The sequence below is a fragment of the Meles meles genome, chromosome 19, assembly GCF_922984935.1.
Source record: "Meles meles chromosome 19, mMelMel3.1 paternal haplotype, whole genome shotgun sequence".
Lineage (NCBI taxonomy): Eukaryota > Metazoa > Chordata > Mammalia > Carnivora > Mustelidae > Meles > Meles meles.
Genome location: NC_060084.1, coordinates 4,334,288 through 4,359,088, shown reverse-complemented (window position 1 = coordinate 4,359,088; position 24,801 = coordinate 4,334,288). Strand labels below are relative to the sequence as shown.

The following is a 24,801-nucleotide window of genomic DNA, read 5'->3' as shown; positions in this document are numbered from 1 at the left end:
ATCACAACAAAAACAAAAATGCTGAGGAATGAAACTTCTTGTTGTTGAGGAATGAAATGATTTTCCAATCGCTGCTTGACATTTAATCCACACAACGAAGAAAATAAAGAATGAAAAAGAAAAAAGCCACAGCAAAATCTAATATTCAGTCTCAACAGTGCAAACTTTTACAACAGGAAAACATCTTTAGCGCCACTAATTTGGTTTCAGCGAAACTCACTTCTGTGTGTACACACATCTCCATGCCATCCTCTCCCATCTTCACTTGAAACGGCAGAACACAGGATTTGTAGTCCTGACAACACACATTTATGTCCCCTCGGATTCTGACGAAAGGCCTACATCCCGGGGCTGCGTTCACAAGGGGTCGCTGGCCAGGCAGCTCTCGGTACACAGAGGCACTCCGTGGCTTCAGTTACATATCCGTAGGTTTTGCATTTTATTATTAAAAGCAAGGACAAATATAACTGATTTTTAGAGCCGATTGAAGGCACTTGTTCTATCGGTCTCACCGTTAACAAATGTTCGACAGCAGAGCCTTCTTACCTCTGCCCGACCAGATTTCACAGTTTACAGTGGCCAACGAACCAAGAAGTCAAAAATGCATCAGTGCCACGGGCAGCAAGTGCCCGGGACCTCACCGCACACCCTACAAGGCTAGCCCTGAAGCCAAAACGTCGCTCTGCGCCGCACAGACGCACACCTTCTGCGTGGTGTTTACCGTGCTGGTGACACCTAAACCAGTCTGTGGCTATAAAAATAGAGCATTTCTTGGTCTCTGAGGATCATCCCACAAGGAACTAACTGGAAGAGAAAACAAGATTCTCTTGTTGGAGGGAAAGACAGAGAGAACAGATGAAACGGGGCAAATGCGTACTGCGTTGCCATGCGGCTCATGGTAAGTCAGAGGCTTCTTTCTGACAAAGGGTCCCTCCGATTCAGTGTAACCCAGATTTCCACATTCCTATTTCGTACCCAAAAGATTATTCAACTTACAGGCTATTTGGAAATAAAAAGCCCCTTAGAAAGGACTTCAAGGCAATTAATTTTTATTTTCACCACCAGAACAGCAAAACACACACCCTGAAATCTACAGTGATTCCCCCCACCCTCCCGCCCCAAAACCAGGCAGCGACAAGCCAGCAACATGACCACTACTCTCACAACCACACCGGAAACCACGGTGCCCTGGGAGAAACAGTTTCCAGAAGCAATCACCAGGCCATGGTAAACTCTGCCTAGCAACTGGGAACACAGAATCATTGGTGGGCCTGAAGTTAAATTACAATCTTAGGAACACAGATCTATTTATTGACTGACCTTGCCTTGATGAAGGGAGAAAAATCACTCTAGGTAATTAAAAAAAATACATTCTACTGTACAAATGCCAACGGATGACAGGGAAATTCTGCTTCCTTGTCATTTTTTTTTTAATTGCTAATGATAATAATTCTATTTTATTTTTTCAGCGTAACAGTATTCATTCTTTTTGCACAACACCCAGTGCTCCATGCAAAACGTGCCCTCCCCATTACCCACCACCTGTTCCCCCAACCTCCCACCCTGACCCTTCAAAACCCTCAGGTTGTTTTTCAGAGTCCATAGTCTCTTATGGTTCGCCTCCCCTCCCCAATGTCCATAGCCCGCTCCCCCTCTCCCAATCCCACCTCCCCCCAGCAACCCCCAGTTTGTTTTTCCTTGTCATTTTTAACCAAAGAAATTGTCCCTAACTATTAGCAGCAGAACTGCAAGGGAAGAACTTTCTTTCCTTCAAATTCCTTTTTTTCTCCTCCTTCTTAAGATTTTAAGTCATCTCTACATCCAGTGTGGAGCTGGAACTCCCGAGCCCCAGATCAAGAGCCGCTGCTCCCCCGACTGAGCCAGCCAAGCGCCCCGCTGCCCTTCAAATTCTTAAGAGAATTTTAAAAGATGACTCCATAATTAATATTCTTTACACAGCTAAGAACTTTAAAACATGGTCAGCAGTTTTCTAAAATTTTAGTGATCTGGCAATCACAGAGACAGAACAATTCACAAATAGTAACAAATTTTAAGCAACTATGAAGGTTGTTAAGAAGTCACACATCTACAACAGCCAACCTCCTGAAGGAATTCTACTTATCCTGCAGTGATCAGTGCCCACAACTATTCAAATTCGCTATCCTTGCAGCCTCTCTCCCAGAGCCACCTTCTGGAAGTCCTGCCTAAAGCAGGTACCATACAAAAAATATTACAAAAAGCTTTTTAAAAACACAAAACTGCTAAGAGGTATAGGGTGATGAAAATGTTGTGGAAGCAGGTAAGAGCGATGCCTGTGCATCTCTGTGAATACGAAAGTCACAGAATTATACAACTCAAAAGAGTCAATGTGGAAAAACAAAATTTTTTTAAAGTCAATGTGAATTATATGCAAATAAAAAAAAAAAAAAGGAAAGACACTAAAATAGCATTCCTTACCTTGGTCTTTAAAAGTCTGTGTTATCACTATGCCATCTTCTGGAAACTTAGCGATGCTGCACCCTGACGCGTAGTACACTGGGGAGAGAGCAGTATCCGGAGTTACGAGAATGTAGGCACGCACGCGCTTTATCCAGTTACACGCTCACCTCAAGTGCGGTCTTTACGTCAGACGGTTTTTCGAACGTTCTTTTTAATTCTAAGACAGAGGCTGCTGCTACTGCCTGTTCACATTTAAACGACAGGTTCAACCCCCAAATTCAAGCTGAAAAAGTGCTACTAACGTGAGGTCTCGGGCTAGACTTCGGAAGTCCAAGCATTCAGTCAGGACGAGCGGGGGTTAACAGTAATGCTCAGGATACTGTTCTAAAGACAAGTTTCCAAAACTAACCTGCAGGGAAACTTCTTCAGAGAGACATGCAAAGTGATTTCCTGAACAGAATTTTACAAATCAGGGATCGGTGAGAGTTTCCCTCTCCGGAAACACACGTCAGTGAGGTCAAGAACCTGGCCAGTGGCACCAAGATCAGGGATGCCTGCAGACAAGACTCTCATTTGAAGAATCTGGATAAAGCGACAGCTTGACTGCAGATGTCCTCTTTTGAAGACACTGACCCGTTCTGCCTACGGACCCTGCTTCTTCAGGAATCACACTGTCCTCTCCCTCTGACACCGTGTCTTCAAAGACACGTGGCTTATGCTCTCGCATCCTGAGATCATGGGCCCTTTTTTTTTTTTTTAAGATTTTATTTATTTATTTGACAGATAGAGATCACAAGTAGGGGGAGAGGCAGGCAGAGAGAGAGAGAGGAAGCAGGCTCCCTGCCAAGCAGAGAGCCTGATGCGGGGCTCGATCCTAGGACCCTGGGATCATGACCTGAGTGAAAGGCAGAGGCGTTAACCCACTGAGCCACCCAGGCGCCCTGATCATGGGCCCTTTTAAAGAACAAACGAAACCTTACTTACTGTCATGGTTTGCTAACGTAAAATCCCCTTCGTACAAGCCATCGCTGAACCCCATGTTCCAGACGGAGAGAAGTTCGTTTAGAGCCGGGACATTCGCCCCTCCGGTGTCCGGCATCCACCACTGCCTAGGGAACAAAGAGGGGGCTCGGGCTGTGAGGGGCTGCAACCACTCTCCCACCACACACACACACACACACACACACACACTCACACTCACTCTCGGTCTGTCTTTTCATGATGAGACTAAATGTCGCTGCCAGGATCCAGCCTGGGCACGCTAAGGTTTCAGTTGAAACCCCGTCCAGGCTTGAGCGACAATGCGACATACACGCTTCAGCCAGTGTACAGAGTAAGTCAAAGCTAAACGCACTGGACGCCACACACCACGTGAGCACAAACACACCGCTCCAGAGCCTGGACCACAAGGGGATCCGCGAAGAGACGAGAAAGAAATCTTTAAAGCTGAAGTCACAGACTCTGAAGAAAAAAATTCAAAATATGTTCTACTGATACATTCATAAAACACTGGGAATCCCTGATCAATAATTAATCTACTAAAACGTTCCTTTATTTTTTTAATTTTTAAATTTTTTTAAAGATTTTATTTATTTGTCAGAGAGAGCGAGCACAAGCAGAGGGAACAGCAGGCAGAAGGAGAGGCAGGCTCCCTGCCAAGCAAGAAGCCCGATGTGGGACTCGATCCCAGGACCCCAGGATCATGACCCGAGCTGAAGGCAGACGCTCAACCGACTGAGCCTCCCAGGCCTCCCTAAAACGTTCCTTTAAATAATGGTTCCTTTCATCCACTTAAATTCGTATAGATCCAACAACAGAGAAATGAAGAAAGTGCAAGCTCCAGTATCTAATATCTAGGACCAACGAGGGAAGACAGCACCCGGATCCAGGAGCACGTTGCTTACTCCGCAAGCGTCTCTCGGCAGCACCGCTGTGGGGGACAGGGAGCCTGCTCCAGCCCCGCGTCTGAACCCGTCTCTGGCCATGGAAGGACTGCCTTTGGACCAGTCCTCTGAAGTACGTACTGGACAGAATTTAATCCTCAAAAGGCCAAATCTCTTATCAAACACCAACTCCCATCAGTACCTTGTGTTTTCGTCGTAAAACTTGACTTTCCTCATGACAGACGTGTTGTACCAGTCACTGAAGACAATGAGTGAAAGGCCATTGTCCACATCCCGTCTCAGCTTGGCGACCTCCTCAGGGAAGTACTCCTCCTCACTGTCCACCATGAGCAGAGTTCCTGAGGGACGGATTGTGGGTGGTGAGACTCTGTGCCTCTGAACCGTGGGACTCGTGGCTTCAGAAACACACCCATTTCCCTGGTGGCCGCGTCTCAAGCTCCAGCTTCTAATATTTTGGTCTGAGGCCCCCGTACCCCTCTAAAAGGGGTTAAAAACAGAGGACAAGGGTCCAAAGCACAGTCACCTACTAACAACGCTGGCCTCCTCCATGTGTGACCCCCAGGTACACAGATGTCACTCGATGGAGAAGCAGCAAAATGCAGCGCGAATTTCTTTCAGTTAAAATGAATACGTAAAATGCACAAATGTCCTTGTCCCGAGTTTGCCAGTGTCCCCTTTCCCCAAAGGTTACCACTGTCACCGCCGGACGGGAAGACGTGTCACCCTGCCTCAGAGCCCCCCCTGCAGCCTCCTGGAGGACGGCAGGCCCCGCGCCCGCCCCCTCGCGGCCTCTCGCTCAGCCCGCAGTCCGTCCTTCCCCACACGGCCACCCCGCGGGAAGGACACGGGGCCGGCGCCTGCAGCGACTCACCATACTGACTCGCATCAAAGCACGTGAAAGGGGAGCCGAGGACTTCGACGAAGTAGCCCATGCTCCTCAAGTGCTGGTACATGTCCCTGAAGTTGGTGTGGATGTGGTCGCCGTTCCTGAAAGACACGGACGGCCCCGTCCCTGCTGGTGACCAGGGCGTAGCCAGCCACACAGCTGGCTTCCCACGCCGGCCACCTCACACCCTGCGGCTCGCCACCAGAGGGGCCTGGGGGCTCCCGCCGGCCACACGGAGCTCAGCCTCCGCAGACCAGCACGCTCCGGGCTGGCACGTGAAACGGGTGGTGCCAGGCGATCTCGCATATGGCATGAGCTCGGACTGCCCGAAGAGCTGCTCTGCCAAGTGCCCTGATGCGCCACGCTGGCGGCGGCAAGCATGGAGAGCCACCGCCAGACCCGGCTCGGGAACACAGAGCCTAGTGACGTTAACCGGGCAGCACCGACGTGGATCGCCTTCCCATCCCTTCGCCCGGAGCTCACTCGTTTTCCTACTGTGCCCTCTCCGTAAGCCCCTTGCCAAGCGCCCCATGGATGCGCCGGGGCCTCCCTGCAGCCCTCCAGAGCCAGCTCGCCCACAGCACGAGCCCGTCTTCTCTAGGATGTGGCCCCTACCTCCACCCACCAACTTCTCACCACTCCTGCCCCCCGGCCTCTGGCCCGAGCCTTCCAGAGACATCTTCACGAAAAGCCCATCACACCTGTGAGTGTCCTGCCCCCATCTTTCAAGGCTGCCTCCTCCCCCACTTCCAGCATTAAGTCCAAACTCCAGTACTTACAGAGGGCCACAGTGGGCCGGGCATACGGGCCACGAGGAAGCCAAGCCAACTGCCCTGGAGGGCAGGCCAGGAAGGCTGGCCGAGGGCTGGCATGGGGCAGGGTCTGGACAGTGGAGCAGCACATAGCAGGGAGTCTGGCATGTGAACGAGCCTGGAGAGTTCGAGGCCAAGAGTGCTTGAATCCCTGCTTTTTAAGATTACCAGAGCTGCTGCATGGAGAACCGACTTTAGGGGAAGAGTGAGACTGGCCAGGAGGCTGCCATCCAGGCAGGCAAGGACAATGACCTGGGTGCCGACGGGGCGGGGAGCAGAGGCGCAGCAGCCAGCCGGGGCAGGACTCGGGACACGCTGAGAAGACAGGACCGAGAAAGCGTGCCGACTGACCCGGCAGAGTAAGGAAAGACAGCACCTGAGGACGAGCTCGGAGGGTGCTAAGGTCGGGCTCCCCTGCTGTGGGAGGACTCGGGGGATAAGCGTGGCAGCTGGCGGCTGCTTACCAGTCCAGAGGGTCATTCTTCATCCTCAGGTTATCCCTGGGGAAGTAGCCGGGCGGGTAGCGGAGGTTGTGGTACTGGTCCCAGAGAACTCTCTTGCTCCGCGGAGGAGCGGGAATTATCTTCACCTTAACTGGGAGCTTCACGGTCGAAGTCTGTTCTGCACCATTTTTTGACTGAAATAAAAGGCATTCAAACCGCCCCTTTGACTCAGAAGAAACTGGCAGGCTTTTGGGTTTAAAAAAATCGCTTCTATGTATCAATTTAACGCAAATAATTTGAACACAAGCATTCCTAATGACAAATGTGGGACGAAACATTCACATGTCACAGTTCACCCCATTAAAATCCTTCCTTTCAGAATTTAAGACGTAAGGCACCTTGTTTCTAAAACCTACCGGACTACACAGGTGCGGCCCCACAGCCCCTCGGAGAGCACGAGTATCTGTGCAATCATTCTGAACTTGAACTCTTGCACGCGCTACTCTTACCTGCGGTTGCTCGGCGAGCCCACGGGCGGCAGCACTACGCACTGCTGGGTGGGCTCTGAAACGCCGGCTGCGGCACAGGCCCGGGCAGCCCCGACCACGGCCTGCAAGCCTCATCACACCTGTCAGCCGGCTTCAAATCCCGGACCCCAGGCACTCGGCCTGCACCTCCCAGCACCACTCCCCACTTCCTGGCAGGAGCCGGTGGAAGGTCAAGGGCAGGCCCCTCCCCCGCGTGCAGCATCTTCTCTCACCTCAGCCGGGGAAGCCACGGTGACCGTGACGTGGCCCTGCGCAACGCCCTCCCACGAAGCTGCCTTCTTGGTGACAGAGATAGAGATGGCCAGGTAGCCGGACCACGGCCATAACACGGAGGAGTAGGAGAAAGCGACTTCGATGTTGTCGCCATTCTGCGGTAAGTAGGGTTGCCAGTCAGGCTGCGGAGAGAAACAGGCAGAGGGTCCGGTGAGGCGCTCGCCTGCAGCCTTCCCTGTCTCGGCCTCAGACCCCACTCCACTCAGCAGCACCGAAGGACACTTACGTTCCGATCCTAAACTACCTACAACCGGAGTAGACCAGGTAAAGTCTGGAACAGCATCCGTTAGAACAGTCTAGAAACAACTAATTGGGACAGTCTCCAATTCTAAAGAGGATTTTTTGCCAAGCTTAAAAAAAAAAAAAAAAATCCTCCTCTCTCTCTCTCTGCCTGCCTCTCTCCCTACTTGTGATCTCTCTCTGTCAAATAAATAAAATCTTTAAAAAAAAAAAAAAGACAATGGTTTAGCAAAGAACTTTTAGATGATAAAGAACGGAAATAAACAAAACCTCTCCAATTTGAGAACAATTTTCAATTATTTGTATGCTTTAAGAATCACAGCAATATAAAGGAAGAAAATACTAAAATGGCGTGGATTAACTGTCCCAACTCAGACCACACAGCCAGTGGCCGCGCAGGCAGGTCTCTGCAGGCCGCCCGGAGGGAGGGGGCCTGCGACCGGGCAGAGGGAGCATGTGAGGGGGCATCTGGAAGAAACACAGACTCGCGCCCACAAAATGGACCAGTATTTCGAACCAACCTAAATTACTTTTTCCCTCACAAGCCAGGGAGCAATATTCTCCCCAAGTCAGCATATTAAAAAAAAAAAAAATCTGAAAAAGATGACAAGTGTGTGTAGGATACGGCACCACAAACACTGAGGAAGGAAAGGGATTTGTGACAAATGCTCCAGGGATCACTGGTTAACAACAGAAAAAAGTTAGTTTCCTTCCATCTCTTACAACATGTGTCAAATGAATTCAACATTGATGAGAAAAGTAAGCATTTTACAAGCATAAAAGGAATAGTAATACAAAATACAATCGAGAATTTTGTCCTACTGTGGAGAGAAAAGTTTCTAATTTTTTGAAAACAAGAGAAATTATGAAAGATGAAAATTCAAGCACTAGCAAAGTGTGGAACTTGTACGAAACCGAAAAGAACTCTGTAAATAACACTACCACGAGCGTCAAAGAGAAAGACACTCATCTGGGAGAAACTGTTACGTATAACACGATGATGGTTAATTCTTCTAGGACAGAGAGAGGTTCAGATCGACAGAGAAACCCCGAATTCCAGCAGGAAGAACAGGTCACGGGAATGAAAAGCTACCTAACACAAGGGGCCATACAACCGGGGAACCAACCTGGAGAGCGCCACCTCCCAGATAAGCGGAGAAGACCTCGGAAGCAAAACACGCATTTCCTCCCCTCTGAATTTAAAGTCAAAAGATGAACCACTTCGGGGCGCCTGGGTGGCTCAGTGGGTTGGGCCTCTGCCTTTGGCTCAGGTCATGATCTCAGGGTCCTGGGATCAAGTCCCGCATCGGGCTCTCTGCTTGGCAGGGAGCCTGCTTCCTCCTCTCTCTCTCTGCCTGCCTCTCTGCCTACTTGTAATCTCTGTCTGTCAAATCAATAAATAAAATCTTTAAAAAAAAAAAAAAAGATGAACCACCTTCAAACAAACCAAACATCCGCCAACTGATGCTAACACAAACGTGGACCAACCACACAACAGATATCACTCGACTCCGAAGAGGAACGAAACACCGACGAGCTAGGACACGGATGAACCACGAAGACATGCTGCACGAAAGGCCAGTCACGACGGGCCACACCAGGTGTGACCCCATGTGTACGGGCTGTCCACAAGAAGCAGCTGCAGAGACAAAAGGCCCTCAGGTGCTGCCCAGGGCTGGGAGGAGGGAGAATGGGGAGCGACTGCTAATGGGGCTTTTCCTTTTCCAGTGATGAGAACGTTCAGGAATTACAGAACATGGATAGTCGTGAATCACCTGATTTAAAAGGCTGCATTTTATGGTATGTGGATTTTATTTCAATTTTTAACAGCCTCATGGAATTAAAATAAAGAGCTGTCCCGGCCCGTGCAGACAATGGAGCCTCTGCAGAGCGCTGGCAGGTCTGCTGAGAGCAGCGTGCGCGGACCTAACTCCTGGTAAGAGTTCAGTAGCGTGTACCAAGGGCCACAGTAACGTCCACGCTCTCTGACTTGGGATTCCAATCCAGAGAGTTTACGTTAAAAACCTATTTCAGAAGAAAAGGAAACCATGTATGCAAAGATGCTCAGTGAGACATTTACAGCTGGAAACCCCCAGCTGTCCAAGCCCCGGATGCGGGCCATTTCCCACGGGGCCCCGGCGGCTAACTTGACAGTAAGCAGTCACAGCTGCAGCCTCTGCGTGTGGACAGATGCGACATCAAGAATTCACACTGTGAAGAAGTGGGATACGGAAACCGCTGGCAAGCTTCTGAGATCTGATGACAATGTCTCAAATCACACCCCAAGGAAGGACACTCAGATCAGTGCTCAGTGGAAATACCCCCATCAACGGAGGGCAAGGGCCTGAGCGTGAACAGAGTTCTGTTTTGTCTTTTACGGACAACAAAGTAGAAATCTCTTTTAACTTAGATTTGGATTATGTAAACCTGCACTGTAAATGCCCATTTCTGTACGCTCATCACAATCATCTTGAAAAGAAGAACAGCTTGTTCCCTGAAGGCTAAAAGAAGGGTTTTGGGTTAAAAAAAAAAAACAAAACAAAACAGTAGGTAAATTATGATTCAGCACTGCTCTGTGATATCAAATAGCTGTCAGCAAGTACCCCGGGGCTGTGCAGAGTTACATCTGACAACATGATGAGAGCGGAGAAGACGAGAGTAAACCTGGGCCTTACGGAGAACAAAAACGCATACTTGAGATAAAGGCTGGAAAAGAAGACTTTAAAAACTGTGGCTACGTGAGTGTGCTGGGGGCTGGAAGTGATTTCCCTGCTCTCTTTTCCCAGTCCTTTATTATCATGGTAATGCTTATGCAGGAAGTAAAAGAAAAATTATGAAAACAAGACTAAAAACAAGAACCCCCCTTTTCAACCACAGGCCCATTCGTGCTCACTCAAGAACACACTAATGGCGGTGGGCATTTAATTATAGGTGGGAAATCAGACAATGAAGGATCAAATATAATTAGTCCATTCGGGAGCCAAATTTGAAATGCCAAAGTCAAAAAGTACCAAGTTGGCTCCGTTAATTTATTCTGAGCTTATCAGTTTTGGACTCAGGAGAAAAGAAACCACTGCTTCCACACCCTGGCACCCAGGACAGGAGGAAACCTGCCCTGCTTTAACAGGCGAGAGAGGGAGACGGGCACAAAGGCTGGGCCATGTCTGAGGTCACCACAAGCCCGAGAGCGGTGTCACCTTATCTACAATCCTTCCCGTGACGCCCATGCCGTTAAGGATGGTGACGTTGACGATCGTCGGCATCCCTCCATAGTAGATGGGCTGGGAGCAGTACGGCCACATGTAGGGACACTCGGTCAGGTCGATGTAGCTGGGGCTCAGGCTGGAACAAAGAACGCAGGGTCAGAGGAGGACCAAAAGGCACTAGAGCTGCAGAAACGCACCTGCGTGGGGACCCGAGCCAGGGACAGCTGCTCACAGGGCCGCCCTGGGCTGGCACCCAGGGACCTACTTCGCAACACTTCCCGTGCCCAGAGGCCAACAGGCCGGCCTGCCCAGACTGCTCGTACGTGGCACAGGGAGCAGGAAACCCCTCTTTCCTTCCACGATTCTGGAACTCTGGAGGCCCCGGCTGGCACGGAACCGCCCCCAGGGAATACCCGGGCCCCAGTCTCGAAGGACGGCACGTCACATCCCTGAGGCAGAGACAGCGTTTAGGAACGGGAGCTCACAGACGGGTGGCCGTGTGGCAAAGACCCAGTAAGATCCCTGTTTCACATGGACACAAGAGTACACTCCACACGCGCCAGAGAAACTTGAGGATATAAAAGGACACACACACATATTAGAAGAAAACGTGGGTGAATTCCTTGTACTTTCGTGCAGAGAAAAGCCTTCTGTGACTCAAAATCCAGGCTGGCAACACCAGCAAGAACCTAACAAATGTGGCTCCTGGAAACACACACGGAACACAACAAACACTTCACGCCGAGTCAAAACGCCGACACACGGAGAGAAAGCTCAGGGACCCCGCTCTGTCAAGAAGTCTTCAGAACTGAGGAACAAAACCACACAGGAAAACAGAAAGAATAAGCAGACGCTTCCCAAGAAAGCAAGCCGAAGAGGACGAGACACAGACGCTGCACTCCAGTCAGGACGTGTGTGTTTCACGAGGGGAGGGCGCAGCCGTTCCCGAACTCTCCCGCACAGACTGTGAGGACTCTGCGCCAGCAGGTGAATGCTCTGGGCCCGGCACGGGGGAGAAGCGCGGTCCATGTCAGGAGAGACGCGCCGGAGAACCGCCGCCTGGGCGGGGCCGGGGAGCGATGCATTCACGCGCTCCTACCCACAGCGACAGACAGGGCCGACAAAGCCACAAGCCCTGGCGGGGGACACACTGCTGTGGGGCGCTGCGTCCGGACACCCCCTCCCACGGCAGGGCGGGGGCTGCGTGTGGAAACAAGGAACACCAAGGCCGGGGCTGGAAACGGGTGCTCAGTCCGTGTTGCAACAGTGAGAACGTGTTCAAAACACAAGCAAGGAGCGCCGCAAGGACACAGCAGCCAACTAGAAGGAGCCTCCAACGGGTCCCAAATCTGGGACAATTCGAGCAATAAAATCAACAATGGTTATCGATGGCTCCAGTCCAGAGAAAAACAAATACCCCCGTGCCCACTCTGACCTAAACCAGCCGGTAAGCAAGTACAGGAGAGAAAAGGGACAGCTCTTCCGTAGAGAATTTTAACTAATAAACGTAGGAGGAACGAGAGAAACAAAGTCAGCAGAGCGCACCCTCCAGATTAACACTGTTACAGACAAGAACCAGCAATGGATGTGGAACCCGTGAGCCAAAGGACATTAGAAACATTAGAATCTCCCGGTGCCTGCGGGGCTCAGTCAGTTCAGCATCTGCCTCTGGCTCAGGTCATCATCCCAGGGTCCTGGGATCAAGCCCGGCGTCAGGCTCGCTGTCCAGAGGGGAGCCTCCCTCCCCATCTCCCTCTGTTCCTCCCCTCTGCCTATGCTCATTCTCTCACTGCCTCAAATAAAATTTTTTTAAAAAGAAATTTAAAAAATAACAGAAAAAAGAGAAGGAAAGGATCATCTCCAAGTGCGCCCACACAATACCCTCAGCAATCACAGGGGACAGGGCAGGGACCTGGCGGGTGCCACCCATGGAGCCAGAAGCTCTGCGGCTCGGAGCCGCCACAGGAGCATGGCCGATGGACCCCCTGCCGTGTCTGTGCTGGGGCAGGCTGCCCCCTGCTGCCCCCGGCCAAGGCTGAGCATGGGGGAACCAGGGCAGGCCCAGCCCGAGACACAGGATCCTCAAATGGGCTACTGTGGTTCAAGAGCTCCCCATCAGTGGACACTCTGGGACCTGTGCTGTGGCAGCCCTCAGACCCTTCCTGTCGTCCTTCCTAGGTCCCTTCCCTGTAGCTGATCTCCTAGACATGCTCCCCCTTGGTGCCTGCCTCCTGGAGGGCGCAGAGGGACACACCACCTCAATCACACGAGGCCAATGGACACCACCAGCCGTAAGAGGAACCGGAACCGAGGAAGTGTCCTCGCAGGAGGAGACCAGGCAGATGGGCCCACCCAGTGTACTGCAGGATGGTGGCTGCATCCTGGACCCGGAAAAGGATGCGACACCCAATGGGTGACATGTGAGTACAGTCTGGAGATTAGGCCATGGTAACGAAGCAGTGTTAATTTCTAAGCTTTGAGGCAGGCACCACGTTCCTAAGCTGTAGTCCTCAACATACTATTTGTGACTTCGTTGTAAACCTAGTAATTTCAAATAAAAGTTTCAAAATAAAAAACAAAAACTACTCTGACTAAAAATACATAACCTCAAACTAATCATGAGAAAACATCAGGTAACTACTTACTACCCACTACGTAAGTAACCAGCACTCCCAAACAAGTCGTGGTCACGAGTGAAAGCAAAAGACAGATGAGCTGCAACAGGCTGGAGGACTGGTAAGGCAGGGCAAGAGCACAGGCCTGGATCCCGGCCGGACGCACGCAGCGCACCGGGGCCCGGGCGCCTGTGAGCCAAGCCCATGGCTTCATCGCAGCAGAGCGCTGGTGCTCCCTGGCTGGCTCCAAGCGTTCAAGTGCTGTCAGCGAAGGTGCTGGTGTCGGGGAAGCTGAGTAAAGGGAACGTGACTAGAGCGACACTACCTGTGCAAATTTCCGCAAACCTAAGATTATTTTAAAAGAAAGTTCTGGGGCGCCTTGCGTGGCTCAGTCGGTTAAGCGACCAACTCTTGATTTCAGTTCAGGTCATGCTCTCAGGGTCCTGGACTCGAGCCCTACGCTGGGCTCCCTGGTTAGCGGGGAGTCTGAGGACTCTCTCTCTCCAAAATAAATCTTTAACCAAAAAAAAAAGGGTAAAAGAAACCAAATCAGTATCTTAAGCTACGAGTGTTCCAAGCAGCAAAACGTGACCTGACCGCGCTCTGGCGGCAGCGGCCCCGCAGCAGGGTGTCCGCCCTCCCCGAGGGTCCAGCGCAGTGTGATCAGGGCCCAGCTCCCGCCCCGAGGCCAGGATCCTGTGCAGGGAGTGGGGGACCACCCTCAGAGCCCGGAGCGGGAGGGAGGCCGATGTAGAGGGAGCGTACCAACCTGGCCTGCGGCTTGTAGCTGTTGAGGATCTGATAGGCCCTGAGGAGATCCAGCTTGCCGTGGCCCTGCTCAAACATATTGACGCCAGGAAGCCTCCGGGCGGACGCAATGAGCGCCTGCTTCATGCTGGCCGGGTTCACCAGTTCGCGCTTCTGCACTGTGCTGGAGAGAAAATCACGGATTTGCTCATTACCTCTCGGTGGAAGGAGGAAAATCGGACTATCCCTGTGGACGCGCAGGCCCGTGACCTCCGATCTGGCGTCACATCTCCCGGAGGCTGCTCCGCAAGTCCGCGTGGGCTGAGAACAAATGTGTCATTTCTGCACCTGTCTCAGGATGACTTCTTAGCCATGTGACTCAGGGAGCTGCTGCCTGTTCGTACTGAGTCTATCAGAAACACATATTTTCCCAGCGACATACTCAAGAGACCGCAAAGGCGGCAGGAGGCAGAAGAGGTCAGAGCGCCTGGCTCCTGAGGGAAAGGGAAGCCGGTTGGCAGAAGGCAGTGGACCAGCTGCAACAGCACCCTGCGGCATAAGGAGCGGACACCAGATGGCGCCAGGGAGGACCTCCAGGTGGGACAGGCAGGAGCCACAGCGCCAAGTGACAAGGCCCCACAGCACGCACACACCTGGGCCGCCGCCTCATCAGAACGCACCCGACAAACGAACGCACGGCTCTACCTGGCCAGGAGGCCCGGGATTCGCAGGTGCATCGGCGCTGGAGAACGCTAGCACGAACACGCAGTTTCTCTATGCTCACGAATCACAAATACAATTAAGTGTCAACCCCTCAGCGTGGGGAACAAAACCCAGAAAACGAAAGAGAAACAGACTCTGCACAGCTCCCGAGTCTCTATGAGGGCGGCTGGTCTTGGAAGGTGTGCGGGATTTCTACTCGTCTGGGTGGGCCATCCGGTGTCAGGAGAGGCCGAGGTGGTCCAGCGGGAGTGAGACCCAAAGAGCTGCCAGGAGCTCGGCCGCAGCCGCACACACCCACCCCCGCACCAACAGGCCAGACCAAAGGCCAGGCCCGGCCTCCTCGGGAGGGCTGCCAGGCTGGAGGTGAGCAGACTCGCCCTGGGCGCACTTCTGAGCTCCAGGGAGACAGGAAGGTCAAAGGCTTCCCTGACACGGGAAGCAGCTGTACTTAGAGGAGCTCCTGGAAACGAAAGCCTCCTCTTCTCCCTGCTCGCCCGACGGGAGAGGTCCTCTGGGCTCAGGAGCGCAGCCGAGCCTCAGCCTGGCCCGCAGTCACAGTCGGTGGGGAAGGAGCCAGGGTCCCTATGCCCGTAAGCAACAGCGTAGCTGGACCCTAGTCGAGCGCGCTCCTCCCCGAGTATGAAGGCCTGCGTGCGCCAGGCGACCCCACGGTCTGCCGGCCCTCGCCAGCGCCTCTTCACGTGGAACACGGGGTAAGGAAAACAAGTGGAAGGGAAAAGGCTTCTTCTCCAGAGACCACCCCAGCCAGGCTCCGCATTTTCAAGACTATGGCTCTGAACGCTAAGGGAAGGATGGGAGAAGGAGGACAGAGACAGACAGCTACCTTTCTCAATGATGACTAATTAAAACACAGCCCAGGCCTCAGAAGCTAAAGTCAACATAAACTTACTTGCTTTAAAAAAGAATTTCAAATATAAAAACATTTACTATCATTGCCCTCTTACTTTCAAAATGAACACGGACTACATTAACTTTCCACTATATGGGTTTACGTGAGCCCAATACAAAAGCTCAACCGACACCTCACCCAGGTAGAAAGCGATTTGGGGGAAAACACCAAACGAGCACGAACTCCAAAGACCTCTCTGTAACCTTCGGACTGAGGCACACTGCCCATCCGACTCAGTCACAGCCCGTGAGCGTCACTTCTGGCCAACTGCCTCTGAGAACATCTTCCAACTTCACTCTCTGCAGAACTAAGGGCCAGTCACCAAGCTCTGTTCCAAGGGTACGAGGGATTCAACGAAATGGACTGATAAATTACATAGAGACGGTCCGTCCCGCGGCCTGAACACAGCTCCTCGGCTAACAGAGGACAAGGAAAGGGAACTCTCTAAGGAAAGGAAGAAACGGAAGGAAAACATCAGACTTTTTGTGCCCTGCCTGATATTCTGTTCAGACTTAGCAACTATAGCACAAAATTGGCATGTTAAGAAAAATAAAATGGAGGCACAGGGTCCGTGGCAAATCCCGTACCTTCCTCAATATTGCTGTGAACCGACAACCACTTTTTATTTAAAAAGCTTTATTTGAGAAAAAAAAAAAGCTTTATTTGAGAGACAGACAGAGAGAGCGTGTGCGCAGGCACATGCATGGGGAGTAAGGGTCAGAGGGAGGAGCAGACTCCCTGCAGAGCAGGAACCTGACGACTTGGGGCTCAATGCAGGACCCTGAGATCATGACCCAAGCTGAAAGCAGCCCTTAAACAACTGACTCTTTAAGGGGCCCCTGGGTGGCTCAGCCGGTTAAGCACCCGCCTCTTGATTTTGGCTCAGGTCATCATCTCAGGGTCCTGAGAACAAGGCCCGGGGCAGGCTCTGGGCCAGACATGGAACCTGCTTAGGATTCTCTCTCTACCTCTCCCTCTGCCTCTCCCCCCACTCAAATAAATAAATCTTTTTTTTTTTTTTTTTTTTTTTTGAGGTATTTACCATAAACCAACTGGAACAAAAGCAGACACTGGAACCGTGGCAGATACCATTCCCTCAGACAGTGCTTTCCAGCCAGAGTCAGCGTGTGCTCACGCACGCGAATCCCCCGCACATGGATGGGGTGGAGAGGGGGAGAGGGAGGGAGCGAGGTTCCTGGCACGCTCCCCGACCCTCCAGCCTGGCTGGGGACAAGCAGGACCCAGGTCTCAGTCTGCGGGCACCACATGCTCTCTGCTGAGAGGCACTCACCTTACCAGCAAGGTGACGGCACCGGCAACCACCGGAGAAGCCACGCTGGTCCCCGACAGAGCCCGGCAGCCCCCCTTCACACCGGAGCCCCTCACTCCAGCACCGTAGGTGACGATATCAGGCTTCACGCGGCCATAGCCTCCCGGGAGTTCCTACGGAGGAGAGAAGCTTGGTTTCCCCCAAAGCACGGCGCCAGCATGTGGCTACCGCAGTTCGGGGTGGACGTGGGGTTATTTCCACACGACGTAACCTTAGTCACGCACTATTTTATCTGAAATTCACTGCGCTAGAACTCACGCTTAAATGGCCGTGTAGAAAATGAAGTTATTTGGGGTGTGCTCTGTAACGGCCAGTGTAAGAGTAACACCACGGAGCCGCTGAAAGTGAGTGTCTAAAAGACCAGAACCTGGAGATGCTCGAAGGACCCCAAACGTTAGCATTACAACATAAATATCCAAAAATCAGAATTAAAGACTAAAGAAAAAGTATTTCTTCACAGATAAAGGATAACACGACATCGCTGGACATTTCAGACTGTCGACAGAGGGAAAGAAACGCTCAGAACGATAAACGTGACTGCACGAGCAACAAGATTTTAACTGAGTACTCGCCTTTTTAAAAAAGTTTTATTTATCTGACAGAGAGAGATCACAGCAGGCAGAGAAGCAGGCAGAGAGGGGGTGGAGGGAAGCAGGCTCCCCGCCGAGCAGAGAGCCCGATGGGGGGCTCGATCCCAGGACCCTGAGATCATGACCTGGGCTGAAGGCAGAGGCTTACCCCACTGAGCCACCCAAGTGCCCCTAACGGAGTACTCTCTTAAATGTCCTGGAAACTGAGGCAAAACGAGAATGACAAGATCTTATACCGTATCAGAAAGAAGCACGCCAGTCTGAACTGAGCGAGTGTTTCCTGGCTCTCAAACGTTCCAAGGTGTGGGATCCAGACTCAGCGTGGGGCACTGCGTAAAGATGCCTTCCAGACCAAGCAGGAATGCTGCTCAAAATGCCGCCACAAAACAAGGCCTTGGTGAAGGCCAAGGGCAAGACCCATGAGTCAGAGCACCAGGAGGGGCAGACGGGAGCACCCGAGCGCTACCCACAGGAGCAGCTCTGCTCTGGGGGTGAAGGAGGACGACTCAGCGGCACCATCAACCCCAAGGAGCCCAACGGATGAATGTGCCGGCGCTACCCCAGCTAAACAGGATTATCTCCCGGGCAGCAGAGCTGAGGAAGAGCTGTTCTCACTGGCCTCTCCAGCCTCCTAAGACAAGAAATATGATCTTCCCCAGCACGGCGGAAGGACTGCTTGCCTTCCTACCAGTCAGGACAAGTGGGCGTGAATCCAACCATCTAAAGAGCGAGTTACTCAGAAGTCAGTTAAGAAGTGGGACGCACCACTCACCACCGGCCCCCGCCCGCACGCCACGATGAGACGGCAGATGTCCACGGGGCCCGATCACTCATCCTCGTGGCCAGGCGAGCCCCCGCAGCCCTGGCCCCTCCCCAGCTCTCCTCCACAGGCACACCTGTACACACACCCATGGCTCGGACACACACGTCCTGTGCGGCACATCCCGCTAGTGAAGAAAAGCCTACCCAGGTGGTCATTCCCCTCGAAGAGAAGCGGGCGATGTTGTCCTCAAAGTCAATGCCGCCCACTCCAATCACATCCATCTGGTCAGCAGGGTTGTTCAGCGTGCTAGAGCGAGGCACAAAGACACAAGGGAAGAGAAGTCAGTTTACACGAATAATTCAGGGGGTGCCTGGGTGGCTCCGTCGACGGAGCACGTGACTTGTGATTTCGGCTCAGGTCAGGATCGCGGGGTCCCGAGATCGAGCCCCGGGTCAGACTCTGCACTGAGCACAGCCAGCTCCTCACCCCGCCCCCCGTCTCTCTCTCATAAATAAAATCTTTAAAAAAAAAAAAAAAAAAAAAGAGTAATTCAGGTAAGGGCCGTACTCCCAGAGAGACCCGAGATGGCATTAGGTTCTCATATGGCTCCTTGTGGCTATCCAAAGGCCACGCTCTCTGCTGCCCACACACCGGGCTAAGGCCGTTATCTCGTACGCGGAGCACCTCCGCGTTTTCTCCCAAGACACTCCGCTCCCTCGTGCTTCCAGGCCTGAAGGAGTCCTCTCTCTGAACAGCAAGAGACTCCGTGCGCTCGCGACAGTCGCCCACTCACATGCCCTCACGCCACGAGTGTGAGATCGCACACTTCTCTGGGAAGCAGCGCCAGCCACACACTGGCCCCTGCCACCGCCGTGAAGTCAGAGTTCTCAACTGGCCTGCCTCAGGGCCGACGGAGGACCGACCCCTCCACCCTCCTCGGGACCCCTCACGGCGCAGACATAAAGAAGAACCACGCAATTCTCAGTACCTCGGGTGGACCGAATCTGCACAGGAATCACAGTGGAGCGAATCACAACAAAAGGTTTTAATTCTAAAGACAAGAGGTTAAGTCAAGATAAAACCGAACTGCTGGAAAGTACCAGTTTTAATGCGTGAAACTCCCTTTCTGAACTTCACCTACTACAGCCCCATCACCAAAACCAGAACTGTGACAACTCAATAACCACAAGTGACTCGTGGGGGCGGAAGGGGTTCCAGAAGCGAGACTCTAGGGCACGTGCTTACACCGCACTATTCTGAAGCACCAGGACTCAATCCCGGCACGGCCTTCTTAGCTCACAGCCACCGACATGCTACCAGCAGGTTGCTCAGAGGCCCCAATGGGGATTTTTTTATTGGCTTGTGACAAAAACGAAGTCCAAGTGTCCCAAGGGTGCAGGACGCGGAGAGAGGCCGGCAGGTGGGGCACCTGCGGGGATGTGAGCATTACTTCCAGAGGCGCGAGCAGCGCCTCGCCTGTGGCAGACGACAGCCCTCTGAGCACAGCCCCGTCCTCCGCCGAGCACGCCCCAACGCCCAAGCAGGAAAGCATCACGGCGCGGGCCAGGCCGTACCCAGCACGAGCCCTGTGCGGCTCCACAAGCAGACACGTGAGTCCGACGCAGGGCCCTTTCCAGGGTGCTCCTCTGACACACGGAGAATGGACAACTCTTGGCCTGTAACAGTGTGACAGCCCGCAGAAGTCACAGGATTTCAGAAGAGTGACCAGCGTGGGGCAGAGCAGTCAGACGGTGCGTGCAGAGCTGGCGAGAGGGGTGCGGACAGACGGAAAGACGAGCGAGGAGGCTGAGCAGAACAGGTGATGGGGGCGCAGATAAATGCGGCCGCCGCAGGGAGGCCCAGGAGGGGACCGGGACCGGGGAGTGCACAGGGGGGTTGGGGGGCTGAGAGGACCCAGCACCTGCAGGCTCCCGTTCCCCGGCTGGGGCTGCGGACCCGAGCAGGTCCACCGTCTGTCCATGCACGTCACACTTCCCCTGGAACAGCCACGCCCACTCGTCCACGCACATCCAGGGCCGCTTTCCCATTACGGGGGCGGGTGGGTGCTGACAACGAGCACCACACGGCCTGCAAATCCTCAAATATTTACTCTGTGAGCCTTTGCAGAAAAGATTCGCTGGTTCCAGGATAGAGTAGCGAGGACCTTAAAAAACAAAAAAATGAATGTGTATCTGATTGGGCAATGATGACCTACAGCAGAGTCTTGAAGAAGAAAATTGCCAGAACGTGTCTGAGAAGAACAGAAAACAAGGAACGAGAACAGCCACCGCTTCCAAGGGCTCAGTATTGGCAGAGCCTTCCCTGCGGGTCGAAGGTGTCCCTCACAAGCGCCCCCACAAGCGCCACCCAGGGGGGCCTCACGCCCACCATGACGGACAATGAGGCCAAGGCCCAGCGACGAGAGGGCCCCACGGCCTGCGCTCTTCCCACAGTAGGGACCTTACACTGTCCAGGCAGGGAGACAGGCTGGAAAGCTGATGGACAGTCTGGGGACTCTGGAGTGAGGGGGGACCAGAAATGGGAGAAGTGGCCAAGGAGAGAAACGCAAAAGGGGCAACAAGACAGCCGGAGGGGACTACGCGGTACCGGGGCGTCCCACAGTGGAGCCGGACGCACACGGCAGGCGACAGAGCAAACCAGAACCGTGGGCCCCTTCCAAGGAGACAGGACCCAGGACCACTAAGAACGATGAGGCTGGAACCACGGCTGCCAGCACGTACAGCTCCCGACTTATACCAACAGTCGTCTCCCAGAGCTCGGCCCGGCCCCGAGCCCGGGGCCCCTCACGTCAGTCCATCGGTCTTCGGGACACCGCCGTGCACGCCTGGAGGTATCAGTGCACGATGCAGGGAGCGACTGGGAGGGCACACGAACACACACACACGCTCGTCTCTCCCCACTGGGCTGCAGAGCAGTGAGCACACTCTGTGTTTTCTTCCTCTCCGTGGTCCCCTCACCCCATCACAGCGCCAAACCGCACAAGGGAGGACGGTACTTCAGCACGAGAGAGGACTTACACGTGTCACCTACAGGAAAATCGGAGCCGGAGGTGCAAGGCCGGACAAGAACTGAGGGCCCGTACCGCAGTGACTGACGTTCCGCGTCTCACGCTGCGTTAGTTCACAACAACCCAGCACAAAGGGGCATTTCTGGGACAGCATTCCCTCTGCCTCCCTCCATGTGACCCCACTCGTCAAGGCGCAGGCGCTGGCCGGGTCTGCATCGGGGCCCGCTGTGGCGGCTGCGCCCGGTCCTTCCTAAGACAACAGGCCCCTCGTCCTGTTTACCTTCTCACGCCCGGGCTTTGCACAGAGAGGATCTCCATAAATACCATGCAATCCACTTATTTCTAGCAGGTTTACTTCCCCGACTGATTTTAGAAAAAAAAAAAAAAAATGTAAAATAAAAACTGCAGGCCTCCAAACTGCTTACATTAAACAAGAAAATAATAAATAAAAAATTAAATAAAAAGAGGCCAGCCTGAGCTGACCCATGAGACGGTGGGCACTGGTTCATTTCGCAGCCTGGCTGGCTGTGCAGGGAACGTCCCCGTGATACACAGTTCGAGACAGATACAAAAAGGAAAAAACAGAGACAGACGAACAACGGATCTGGAGTTCTTTCGGGGGAAACACCTCCAAGTCATCGCTGCGGGAGTACTTACCCATAAAGAGGCCCGTCGTTGCCAATAGCAGAAACCATGATCACGTTGTTAGCCGTTAACTCCCACACCTACGGGATTAGCAGACATGTATTGATGGAAGCAGGCCGGTCTCAATCAACACACACCACACAACTGTCCAAACTGTCCTTCTCCTCCAGATGTAACACTAGACCCTCACGGGCATGGACGTCTGCCAACCAGCCCGAGCGTGAGTGCCGACGAGGCCCAGGGCCCGGGGCCTTCCGTCACACAGAGCAGAGCCCGCTCTCCGGGCAGGTCCAGGAACGCGCCGTCGGAGAAGGAACCCAGCCCGCAGATGTGCCGCTCCCACCGCCAGTCGCCAAAGCTCACGCCACCACCCATCGTCCTCGCGAGGCAGGCACACTGTGCCTGACAGGCCACCAGCGCACCAGAGACAGAGCGCTCAGAGCAGAAGCTGTGACCAGGCGCCACCGTCCTTCCTGCGGGGACACAACCAACCTTGTCGACGAAGGGGTGGTCCATGAAGTCGGGGCCACCGATGCTGAGGTTCAGCACGTCCATCTTCTTCAGGATGGCGTAATTGAAGGCGTCCAGGAACCAGGAGGTGTAGGACACCTAGTCAACCGCCAGACATGACTTTAGTGAAGTCTCCAAGGGCGACGACAGAGTTTGTTTCTAAGGGTCCCTACAGACTCTTAACAAGCATGACATATTAACTTCAATTTCAGAAACGAAAACCAAGAACAAATAATGCTCCAAAATGTGAAGCAGACACCCGGAAATTCTAGCTCCCGGCAGCCGGACTCAAGGGACAGCCGTGCGGTGGGGGCGGCCGCGCTCTCCTAGCCAGCCGTCCAGCGCCTCACTCTCCGGTACACCTTCCAGGGTGAGCCGAACCCCACAGATCTCAGTGCCTCCTCGAAAGGACTAATCACAAGATACGTCCCTTTCAGCTGAGCATTTCTACACGGTTTGCTGTACTAACGTTCTTCATTCCTAACCGGACCGGAGGGGAAACGGCATCAATCAAAGTTATCTCACAGAATTATTTCTCGGACAGAGCTGAATCGCCTCGTGTAACACCACTCAAGACGTTTGTATAAAAAATACAATTAAACTTACAGTAGAAAGAGCATTAGTGCAATATTTAAGAATTATGTTTCTTAAAGGCGTTCATAAATAAGACCTGTTTACATTTGCTCGTACAGGCAAATACAGGAGGCCAGAAGCAGCTCGGCATCGAGGAGGTCTTCTAAATGAACTAAATGAGCTGCTTCTGAATGAACGGGTTCTCCCAAGTTTCACCTTTTATGTTCTGATGTCAACTCCGTAAGCCTCAGGGGTCCTCAAAACACCTACCTGGTTATTGGTAAAGACCCTGAAAATATGGAGTTCCGCATCTGGAGCAAAGCCTTGGCACTCCCGCATGCTGGCTATCACGCCTGCCACGAAGGTGCCGTGGCCCAGCCCTGCAGACCACAAGGAGAAAAGTCACAGGACACGGCTGACACTGGGTGGGAAACCCAGCTGAAAAAGAGCAACTCAAAAGACGCCCTTCTCTGAGCCCCGGACGAAGAAGTTGCACTGCCCCGGAGCGCCCCCCAGCCAGAGCCCACGCCCTGGCTGCCCCGATTCCGCGCCTCGCACCCCCGCCGTCATCCGAACCGGGAGGTCCGGGCTCCTCTACCAGGCAGCCCTCCCGCCTCCGACACGACTTCCTGGCATCCCAGGACCATCAGACAAACTTCTGCCCAAAGGCACACGAACAGCATGGGTCTGTCTTGGTGACGGCTGCCCACGACTGTGTCGCCACAGGCATCCAGAAAACCGCACTCTCAACCCACACGAGGAGGACAGGAGCGAGGGTCAGAGGCCAGGTCACACCACAGCAGTGCCACCCACCGTCGTCCAGCGTCCGCTCATTGGTCCAGTTGGTTCTCTCCTTCACATTTTTGAAGTGGGGGTGCTTCTCACTCAGCCCAGTGTCAAAAACAGCAACCCTGACATTAGCACCTTATTCCGAAAAAAAAAACAACCAAGCACAATCACGTTTAGAAAAATCACCTTTCTGGATCTTGTCTACGAAACACAGTCCTGAGGGTGGCTGGGTAGCAGACACCGGGGAGGGTGTGTGCTATGGTGAGTGCTGGGAAGTGGGTAAGCCTGAGGATGCACAGACCTGCACCCCTGGGGCGAATAATACATCACATGTTAATAAAAATAATTAAAAAAAAACACACATATTCCTCCCTGGGACCTGTCACGGAGGCGCAGAGACCACCCGACATCTGCACATTAGGTCAGGCGCCCCAGGGGCCCTGGCTGAGCCAAGACGAGAAGGGGAGACTGGGAGAGAGGCCATCATGTGCTGCTAAGCAAGGCTAAGTAACCCTTGAGGCTTCAGGGGAAATCCCCTGGCACATCCCTCCACTGTCATCAGGGCTCAGTCCTCCATGTGAGGGAGTTCCCGCTTCTGGTGACTTCCCCGGGTCTCCCTCCCCTCATCTCCTTAGAGAGGCACTATGGAAGGAGGGGCACCAAGTAAGAGCACACCCTCGGGGGACAGGAGACGAGTCCGTTGCCTCCCCTCAGACACTGCCCATTAACCCCTCTGCACACGGGGCTGCCGGCACGGTAAGGAGAAACCACTATGCAGTACACCTCGCTATAACAAGGAGCCTATTCCAGATACGGGCCAAAAGCTA

At 53.3% G+C, this 24,801-nt stretch overlaps 1 protein-coding gene across 1 annotated transcript in view; it reads right to left on the bottom strand.

The window, feature by feature from the left end:
- The window catches only part of MBTPS1 (membrane bound transcription factor peptidase, site 1), a 51,250-nt gene that overhangs the window by 8,674 nt on the left and 17,775 nt on the right, over positions 1–24,801 (bottom strand). The window contains exons 5-18 of the mRNA XM_045987731.1: positions 23,999–24,109; positions 23,456–23,565; positions 22,595–22,711; positions 22,115–22,182; positions 18,633–18,735; positions 17,038–17,189; positions 14,136–14,297; positions 10,743–10,887; positions 7,245–7,427; positions 6,506–6,678; positions 5,215–5,330; positions 4,525–4,681; positions 3,424–3,548; positions 2,458–2,535 (exon numbers count right to left, since the gene is read on the bottom strand). Coding sequence (XP_045843687.1) covers positions 2,458–2,535; positions 3,424–3,548; positions 4,525–4,681; positions 5,215–5,330; positions 6,506–6,678; positions 7,245–7,427; positions 10,743–10,887; positions 14,136–14,297; positions 17,038–17,189; positions 18,633–18,735; positions 22,115–22,182; positions 22,595–22,711; positions 23,456–23,565; positions 23,999–24,109 — 1,800 coding nt within the window. The remainder of the gene's footprint in view (positions 1–2,457; positions 2,536–3,423; positions 3,549–4,524; positions 4,682–5,214; positions 5,331–6,505; positions 6,679–7,244; positions 7,428–10,742; positions 10,888–14,135; positions 14,298–17,037; positions 17,190–18,632; positions 18,736–22,114; positions 22,183–22,594; positions 22,712–23,455; positions 23,566–23,998; positions 24,110–24,801) is intronic.